The 9,979-nt window shown below is 41.8% G+C and overlaps 1 protein-coding gene and 1 long non-coding RNA gene across 2 annotated transcripts; both read right to left on the bottom strand.

Moving 5' to 3' along the window:
• Nucleotides 1-1,607: 1,607 nt before the first annotated feature.
• Nucleotides 1,608-2,974, bottom strand: LOC126627499 (uncharacterized). Its single transcript, XR_007625028.1, has 2 exons — nt 2,696-2,974; nt 1,608-1,781 (listed from the first exon to the last, which is right to left on the bottom strand). It is a non-coding gene; the product is annotated as an uncharacterized LOC126627499 (long non-coding RNA).
• Nucleotides 2,975-4,101: 1,127 nt separating this feature from the next.
• LOC126627495 (uncharacterized) lies at nt 4,102-8,479 on the bottom strand. Its single transcript, XM_050297073.1, has 5 exons — nt 7,775-8,479; nt 5,264-7,430; nt 5,107-5,167; nt 4,798-5,021; nt 4,102-4,482 (listed from the first exon to the last, which is right to left on the bottom strand). The coding sequence occupies exons 2-5, from the start codon at nt 7,405-7,407 to the stop codon at nt 4,428-4,430; spliced, it is 2,484 nt and encodes an 827-aa protein (XP_050153030.1). The 5' UTR covers nt 7,408-7,430; nt 7,775-8,479; the 3' UTR covers nt 4,102-4,427.
• Between the last annotated feature and the right edge of the window lie 1,500 nt (nt 8,480-9,979).

Raw genomic sequence — 9,979 nt, 5'->3', positions numbered from 1 at the left:
GCTCTCCTTTAGTGAGTACAAGTGAATGATTTAGTACAAATGACATTAGGAAATATTGTGGGAGAATGATCTCGTAATCACGAAACTTCTAAGTATCGGAGTGTGGTGTCGTCTTGACTTGCCTTATCTGTCTCATAGGTAGATGTGGCATCTTCTCTAGAAGTACTCTTCCTCCATCCAGGGGTGGTATCTTTAACTGGTGGAGATGCACAAGGTAATGTATCAATTTCACTTGAAGCTTACTTGTAGTTTCAGGCTTGGTCAAGCGCGATACAAACCATGTAGTAGGAGTCCCCCAAGTCGCCGAGCTAGGGGGTCTGCTGAAAGAGGTGACAGACAAGGTAAGCAATCAGAGCTCCGACTGATTGTTCACCTTCTCCCCATCTTGCAGCAGAATGAAGGATAAAGAGAAGAAAAATGAGAAGAGATGATATGAGATACTTTTGCTTTTGAAGAAGTAACTTTCCACAGGCTTATTCTTGAACTGAGCTGGAGGGTTTTCTGGTTTCCTCCAGAGTATAAGGCCGACTGAAGAATTTGAGGGTCAAAACAAGTCCATCAAATCTAGAGTACGTTCCACCCTGCTGATATGGGATACTTTTGCTTTTGACAGAGTAATGGATGTATCGGCACGTGTGCTGTTACGCTTGTCTCCACATGCTTCCTTGTATCCTTCGCACTTGCCCTATCTGTTCCTCAAGCAGATGCGGAATCTTCCCTAGAAACATAAGATGTTGAAGATGAGTACTCGAGAGCAATGCCAGGTAAGTAATCAGGTAAGGGGTTCCAGGCAGTCAGTTCCTGGCTGGAAGCTTGATTCCAAGTGCTGACTGATTGCTCTCTTTCTCCTTGTCTTGCAGGTAAAAACAAGGCCAAAATAAAAGACAGGGAAAAAGCATGATATGGGATACTCTTGCTTTTAACCCTGATGATATGAGATATTCTTGCTCTAGTATAGCTTGTTTGCAGAGGTATTATCGGGGGGAAAGAAAGCTGAATATTTCGAAAGGCTTCGTTGGGAGTGCCCTCTCAGATATGATGAAGGGTTGAGCATTTTTGCAGGTCTGCCTGTCCGTTGGGGATGGAGGTCGACATATATAGGAGTCTCCCTAACAACAAGTAGTAATGTTATTCCTTTACCCTGCTTGGTCATAGCACAGTAGTGGGAGCTGCCAGTTTCACATGTTTTAACTCTGTCAGAGCACTTTGAAAAAGTGGTCTGTGGTATCTGGCTCTCGAGATTCGGAGAACGATGCCTCTTCGATTTTTGAGAAAGCAATCATGCTGGGGGTCTGACTCTCGAGATTCGGAGAGCAGTGTCTCTTCGATTTTTTAGAAAGTAATCATGTTGGGAGTCTGGCTCTCGAGATTCGGAGGGCGGTGCCTCTTCGATTTTGGAGCAAGCAATCTTGTTGGGAGTGTTGTCTCGAATGTGAGTAAAGGTTGGGCATGTTTGCTAGTCTACCTTGCCACGAAGCACAAAGGTTGACACACAGGGACTTTCCAATTATCCAGCAATGGTACTGTTCCTTTACCCTCTCTTCGATTTTGAGAAAGTAGTCATGTTGGGAGTCTGGCTCTCGAGATTCGGAGGACGGTGCCTCTTCGATTTTGGAGCAAGCAATCTTGTTGGGAGTGTTTTCTCGAATGTGAGTAAAGGTTGGGCATGTTTGCTAGTCTACCTTGCCACGAAGCACAGAGGTTGACACACAGGGACTTTCCAATTATCCAGCAGTGGTACTGTTCCTTTACCCTTGTGGGTAATAATATGGTAGCTAGACCTTCAAAATTTATGTGTCTAAACTTTGTTAGTGCTGTTTCTTTGCTATTCTTTTACCTTTCTTGGTCAGAGCGATGTAGTGGGAGCTGCAAGCTTCACGTGCTCAACTTTGGCAGAGAACTTTGGCAAAGTTATCTGTGGTACCCATGAGCTATTGTTGCGTGTGGGAAGTGGGTGATTGAACAGTAAGATTCATGTGCTTTCTACTTCACCAGAAGTCTTCGACAGAATGCCCATAATTTCTGCAAAGCTGAGTGTGCGTGTGACAGGTGCTGACAAGGCTAGAAAAGTAGGTGCCTCTTCGATTTCTGAGATCGGCCCTTGTGGTCTCTGAGCAGCCCAGCTTTTGAGAAAGCAAGCGCCTCTTCGATTGATTCGGAGAACGATGCCTCATCGATTTTTGAGAAAGCAATCATGCTGGGGGTCTGGCTCTCGAGATTCGCGGAGCAGTGTCTCTTCGATTTTTTAGAAAGTAATCATGTTGGGAGTCTGGCTCTCGAGATTCGGAGGGCGGTGCCTCTTCGATTTTGGAGCAAGCAATCTTGTTGGGAGTGTTTTCTCGAATGTGAGTAAAGGTTGGGCAAGTTTGCTAGTCTACCTTGCCACGAAGCACAGAGGTTGACACACAGGGACTTTCCAATTATCCAGCAATGGTACTGTTCCTTTACCCTCTCTTCGATTTTTAAGAAAGTAGTCATGTTGGGAGTCTGGCTCTTGAGATTCGGAGGACGGTGCCTTTTCGATTTTGGAGCAAGCAATCTTATTGGGAGTGTTTTCTCGAATGTGAGTAAAGGTTGGGCATGTTTGCTAGTCTACCTTGCCACGAAGCACAGAGGTTGACACACAGGGACTTTCCAATTATCCAGCAGTGGTACTGTTCCTTTACCCTTGTGGGTAATAATTTGGTAGCTAGACCTTCAAAATTTATGGGTCTAAACTTTGTTAATGCTGTTTCTTTGCTATTCTTTTACCCTTCTTGGTCAGAGCGATGTAGTGGGAGCTGCCAGCTTCACGTGCTCAACTTTGGCAGAGAACTTTGGCAAAGTTATCTGTGGTACCCATAAGCTATTGTTGCGTGTGGGAAGTGGGTGATTGAACAGTAAGATTCATGTGTTTTCTACTTCCCCAGAAGTCTTAGACAGAATGCCCATAATTTCCGCAAAGCTGAGTGTGCGTCTGACAGGTGCTGACAAGGCTAGAAAAGTAGGTGCCTATTCGATTTCTGAGATCGGCCCTCGTGGTCTCTGGGGAGCCCAGCTTTTGAGAAAGCGAGCGCCTCTTCGATTTCTGAGATCGGCCTTCGTGGTCTTTGAGCAGCCCAACTTTTGAGAAAGCAAACGCCTCTTCGATTTCTGAGATCAACCCTCGTGATCTCTAAGCAGCCCAGCTTTTGAGAAAGCAAACGCCTCTTCGATTTCTGAGCAGGCGCCTCTTCGATTTCTGAAGCTCCGTCGAGTGCAGATTTTTATAGGGGCTGGCATTAAGTTCCAAAGCACACTTGAATCTCCACCAGTAGAAGCTTCATTCTTGCACTTCTAAGATCTTGATTTGTCCGACCTCTTCTCTCTTCAACACCTTTGAAAATGTCTGGCCCCTCCGACCGTCGTTTTGACTTGAACCTTGTTGAAGAGGCAGCCCCGCCTTCTCCAGACAACATATGGCGCCCATCCTTCGTCTCCCCTACTGGTCCTCTTACCGTTGGGGATTCCGTGATGAAGAATGATATGACCGCTGCGGTGGTGGCCAGGAACCTTCTCACTCCCAAAGATAACAGACTACTTTCCAAACGGTCTGATGAGTTAGCTGTTAAGGATTCGCTGGCTCTCAGTGTTCAGTGTGCAGGTTCTGTGTCTAATATGGCCCAACGCCTATTTGCTCGAACCCGCCAAGTTGAATCATTGGCGGCTGAAGTGATGAGTCTCAAACAGGAGATTAGGGGGCTCAAGCATGAGAATAAACAGTTGCACCGGCTCGCACATGACTATGCTACAAACATGAAGAGGAAGCTTGACCAGATGAAGGAAACTGATGGTCAGGTTTTACTTGATCATCAGAGATTTGTGGGTTTGTTCCAAAGGCATTTATTGCCTTCGTCTTCTGGGGCTGTACCGCGTAATGAAGCTCCAAATGATCAACCTCTGATGCCTCCTCCTTCTAGGGTTCTGTCCAGTACTGAGGCTCCAAATGATCCCCCTCCGGTGCCTTCTCTTTCTGGGGCTCTACCGACTGCTGAGACTTCTCCTAAGCAACCTTTGTGAAGGCTCCCTCTTGTGTGTTTATTTTGACTCATGTATATGTACATATTTGTAGCTTATCGGGGATATCAATAAATAAGTTTTCCTTCATTTCAACGTATTGTGTTAAATACACCAAAGCCTTCTTCGCTAAGTTCTTTGAATTTTCTTTTGTTGAAACTTGTATGTTGAAGCTTTCTGAGTGGAGCATGTAGGTTGGGGTAGTGTTCCCTTAATTACACAACTGGATGATACAATGTACATATCACCTACACTCGCAGAGATGCAAACGTATGAACAACTAACAAACACATAGGATCCAAGAACACGCCAAGAATTTAAACGGTGATTGACCCGTCATTATCATCTTTAAAGACTCGAAGCATACAAGATTTAAATCGCAAAGTGAATGTTCACACAGCCATTCTGGGGACCTTCATGCCAAATCCAAGCTTTGCCTTCTCAATTCTGTCCAATAAAACGTCAACGATCATGAATGAATCAATACGAATACAAATTAATAAATGATAAGCCATCAGACAAGCTGATACATAAACATTTATGAAGGTTGATATATTACCAAATGAAAAGAAATTAACAAATGCAAAGCAAGAAAATGACGGTAATCTTAGTTTACGCTTGCAGACACAGGGCAATAGCCAAATAAGGATCAAGCTAAGTTGTTTGATATCGATCGAGCAATTTTCTTTACGTAGGATCTTCACAACAAGACGGTAATCAACATGCCACTGTAATCAAACTTATATAAGCACAAGGACTTACGTGGGGGCAAGTTTGCCAAGGCTTTTTAAATCTTCCCCTGAGTCCTCATCCACCACTCTCCCAGACATTTCGACGATATAAAATTTCTCTCTTGTAGTTGGTAGTCCTCTCCTTGCAAGCAGGTCCAAATCTCTCGGATGTAGCTCTCTCCCGTTTACATAGACACCGGTATTGCCAGCAGCACAATTTGTTGGAATGGGGTAATTGAATTCTTCAATAAAAGGCTGCAAAACGAAACGAATGCTTTATTATAAGTCCACATGAACCGTGTGCAAGAATATTTACAAATCAAAAGTTTATTGTTCTCACAGGAATTATGCCGAGGCAAGCTTGGCCCATCACACCCCAGAATCCGGCTCTGAAATCATACCTAGTTAAAAATGCGGATATGAAACAAGTTACTTTTTCAGCTAGGAGGAATTTACATGTCATACACTAAAAGTTGGGAGGCGACATGAAGACTTACCAATAATCTCCAGGTCGAATCGGGCCAGCGAGCTTTTCAGCTTTCCTAACAACATGATCCGGAATAGGTTGCCCGTTAATAAAAACAGTAGGCCTTGTTTTCTCCACAGCTTGGTTAGATTTTGAGATATCTCTAAAGCTCTTTTTTATGAGACCCACCAATAAGGAATGTGCACCCTTGCCGATTTTGGGGCGATCTTGTTCTTTTCTTCCCTTTGCAGAGTCTTGAGAAATGTTGGTATTGAGATATTCATTGTAAGAAACATCTACATTGGTTTCCACTGAACTATCTTTCACAGAATTCTGTCGAGAAGTGATCTTTCTAAAGAGTGCCTTGTCTTGGTTCTTGCAGTCACTGTCATTTCCCTTCTCGGCTCTGCTTACTGTATGTTTAGAACTATCAGACTGCTCCCAAAGAGGCGAACCTGGACGCTTTGGAGAAAAGGACTCTTTTGTTGGCAACTCAGCAGAGCCAGAAACATCTGTATTTGCGATCACACAATCTGATATCTCCTCCTCCTCCTTGGAAGGGACGGAAGATGTCGAAGTAAGACCTTGCCTCTTCACAGATTCATCCATGTCCAGCAGAGCGATCACACAATCTGATATCTCCTCCTCCTCCTCCTCCTTGGAAGGGATGGAAGTAGGCCCTCGCCTCTTCTCAGATTCATCCACGTCCAGCTTCTGATCTTCTGTCAGTAAATTGTCTTCGGTGTCAATGAATGGCAAGGTATGATCAGAATGATCTAAATCATCACAGGGGGATTTGGTGTCACCTTCATTCGGACTACCACGAGGACTTAAAACGCTGCCTTTTAATGCCTCATTAGAACTTTGACCAAACTCAAAAGATTGTCGCTTGGAACCTTTAGAAGTAAAGAGCTTTTTGTTCTTGATTTCAAGTGAGATAACAGTTGAACAGGAACCACACTGCAGTTTTGACTGATTCTTATTCATATTCTCAAGTTTTCTCGGCAGTTTCAGTATTTCAAAGCACCTAAAGCATGTGATGAATGGGGCACCACCTGCTACAGGATGGAAGATTTGTGCACGCCTATTGATTGCCATAGCGGTTCTTGGTTCTGAATCAAAGTCGCTTTGCCACCTTGTGTGCAACGGAGGAAGACTAGCATGTCGTGGATTATAATCATGTGGCAGAAATATAACAGGATTGACATGGTGGTTGGAATTCAAATTAATTGGAGCTTTTGGAACCCTTTGATTTCCAAAATCATCAAGAGGGACTTGGGGTGGAACTACCCAATTTGGGTTGTAGCAGCCTGAGCAAGAGCAAGCGGGTGAGTGAGAAGCTTTTTCATGTGGATTTGCGTTGAATTCCATGCGCTGTCCCATAAATTTTTCGTTAGGTGGTGGTCTTGGGTATTGGAGTGGATGATGGGGTGGCCTCCGTTTCATTTGTTGCTGAGACGGATCCTCATTTTCTGGAATCGCATTCCATGGATGCCTTTGAGGAGGATCGAAGTTCTTCTGCCGCATAACCATATTATGATGCTCCGTAAAAGTTACAGGTCCATGGCTATGGTTGAAGTAAGGGGGTCTTGTCATCTGCTCATCCACACCGTAAGGCTGCATCGAAAGAGTATAAGTTAACAGGTTACCATAAGGATCAGGCAGCGTTCTACTCCTCTCCGTAGGAACCGGTTCCCTTGGTTTATCTGCCACATCATATGATCTGCTCAGTTTCTCCTTCAGCTCATCCAACTTCCTTAGAAGCTCCGCTCGATCCTGCTCTAAATTTTCAACTTCACTCGTACCATCAAAAGAGTCTACCTTGTAGGTTGAAGGCCCCTCGTCAGGATAAGCAGAAGTTGGCATTCTTCCACGCTGAGCCCCGACCGTAGGGCTCGCGTAAAACCCATAAAACCGATCTCTTTCTACACCTCGAAACTGGTCCATACTTTCCCTTGATCTCACTGACCCAGCAAAATTCTTTAAGTGGGCAGAAATATCTTCTACACTTGAAACTACAGACATACACCTACTCACGTTCATTTCAATCTCATCTCCAGAAATATCTTCTACCATAACCTTTTTGCTGTCTGTTCTTGATGAACTACCACTAATCGACTCACCATTTCTTTCTCCGAAAACTCTCTCTTTTCCTCTACCTCCCTTCAAATCCATCACTCTCCTCAAATCCAATGCCTCTGGAAGCAATAATTCAAATCCCACAACCACAAAAAATTAGTACCTTAAAATGCTCACAAACCATAAACATAACCAACAAGAAGTAGACAAAAAGATGAAAACATGGAATCATAACAACGTAAGAGCTGAAACAGCAATAAACAATTCAGATTTCCAAAAATCAATTGTATTTTCTTTCCTTGTCATTTTATTTTCTCAGCAACCAAACAACATGGAAAGGATAAAAAAAGAGTCAAGCACTGAACTTTAGGCCCTTTCAGACATCATTAAGCATCGAAAACGAAAACCGAGAAACCAGAAAACCAACAAAACTCAATTCAGGTTTGCTTCGGAATCCACAAACCTTAATTTACCCCGAAAGCTATGAACAAAGACCTTGGACTTGGCTGTTGGGACTCGAGAGAACACGGAGGCTTCTGAAACTTGCACAATATTTTCCTCCTGCTTTTCAAAAAATAATTACAGTTGACATTTTCTCGGAAAAAAATAAAAAATGGAGATAATAGTTTGTGTTGTTTTCTGTAAGTTGAGAGGTTTTGTAATAAATTTTCTGGAAAAATGAAGAACACTCAGATGAACAACGGTGGCGTTAGCTTGGAGAGTACGTTGCTCTCTTTGTATTTCTCTTGGATTCGATTACAGAAGCAAAAGGATTTACACACACATTTGCTGTGGTGAATCGAATAGGACAAGAAATAACCGTCGGAAGTTCACATGCCTCACTCGTGTGAGAGAGCCGACAACTTGAAAACATAACAAATTAGACCGATGGCACACTTCTACACGTTTATTACAAATCGCTTGTAAGTTTCAAACATTCAAACTAAGAACACTTCGATGCATTTTCGAACTACGCTGTGATGCAATCCAATCCCTTTGATCTTCATCAGCCACATCCTTATGCTGCAACAGTTTGAAAGGTTAGGGACGACTACATCCCGATGGTTTTCCGGGAAACTGATTCAGTGTGAGTACGTTTAGTAGTAGTACTGTAGCGTGCACTTGAGAAAAGTCGGGGAACGTCACTCTTGCGTTAAAAAAACAGCTGGCTTGAAAAAGCCAATCCGTACTTTTCTCAACTTTAGATAATTTCCTAACGCATTCGTGAACATAATGTCGTATTATGATTGACTTGTAGCGTAAGTCGTTACAAGCTATTAATTTTGGTTAGTTCGTACTCTCCATCAACGTGGTCCATAGAAATTCTTATATGAGTGTGATGTGTAGCACCTCATCTAGTCAAATCTCGATTGGTCCACGTTGACGAAAGACGAAATAAAGAGATTTTTATTTTTATTTTTTTTAACCAAAATTGGCAGCATATCTTTCTTAGTAAGGATACAAATAATATTGTTTAGTTCGATTTTCATCAAAAACGAATTTGAATCATATTATTACTAGTTTATTGTGAGATTAAGCCCAATTCCCTTCCTCTTAATGTAGATAATATCATTTGTTCAAAAAAGAAAAATAATATCGCTAGTTATATTGATTCTTACTCATACCCTTTGCAACTTTTCATTCCATATAAGAGATAATTGGTACAAAACTCTCCCAATGTTTTGCAAGGTCGGCCCTGTGCAAAACTTAGACAGAGGCCTTTATTTTTTAATGTTGTATTATCTTTATTATTTTTAATTATCAAATTTGTTCTATAAAACTGAAATATTATAGGTTGGTGAACAAAAAACAAGTTTGTTTTAGTGGAAAGGATTGTTTCCTACCTTCAAAAGATTATGAGTTTGAAACGGGTTGCATGTTATTGTGTAAATTTGTCTGTTTAATCGGTTTATAAATTTGCAAAAATTAAACCATAGTAAAGCAGAATCCCAGCATATGCACGAAAAGGCAAAAAGCCCAAACCACCAGCGCTAGAAGAGAACTTTGGTATTATTTGTGCACATATTAATATATGTACACATGCATCGGTATACGTACAGATGTATCTGTGTACATGGAAGTGATGTTGACACGTTCGTTTTCAAGAGATGAATGATTTTCACACATTTATTTTCTATTTTGCATATCTAACTATATTTATGACATTTAGATTGAGTAAATCAAATAAGAATCAAGAGACAACAATAAATATAGGCGTACAAGAAAAGAAATTGTGTGCTGAAATGACTTTCTTTTGTGTAACTATGTTCTTGTTCTCTGAAAAAACCTTAGAATGCGACATCCCATCTTCGAAAATTCTAGGCAAAGCACACACCCATGTTGGCATACGTTGGACGACTCGGATGACCTAGTGTAGAACGAGAACAATAGCTCCTTTTTCTTCGTAACCTCGTACCAACCTTTTTGGGATCTTGCATAGCTAGGTATGAATGAGCTTGCTCTAGCCTAGTTAACTTTTCTAATTAGATATAAGTTTGAGTTGTTGCGAGTTATACATTAGTTAAAATGTAAATAGTAGTTTATTGTCCCACATTGGTGAAGTACATATGTAATACCAATTGTAACTCCTATATATACTCCACTTTGGAGATTAATGAAATATAAGAAATTCCCAAATATTGTCATATATATTTTTGGTATTTACCAT

The sequence above is a fragment of the Malus sylvestris genome, chromosome 6, assembly GCF_916048215.2.
Source record: "Malus sylvestris chromosome 6, drMalSylv7.2, whole genome shotgun sequence".
Lineage (NCBI taxonomy): Eukaryota > Viridiplantae > Streptophyta > Magnoliopsida > Rosales > Rosaceae > Malus > Malus sylvestris.
The sequence above is the reverse complement of the archived record's forward strand: the minus strand, read 5'-3'. Positions and strand labels throughout refer to the sequence as shown.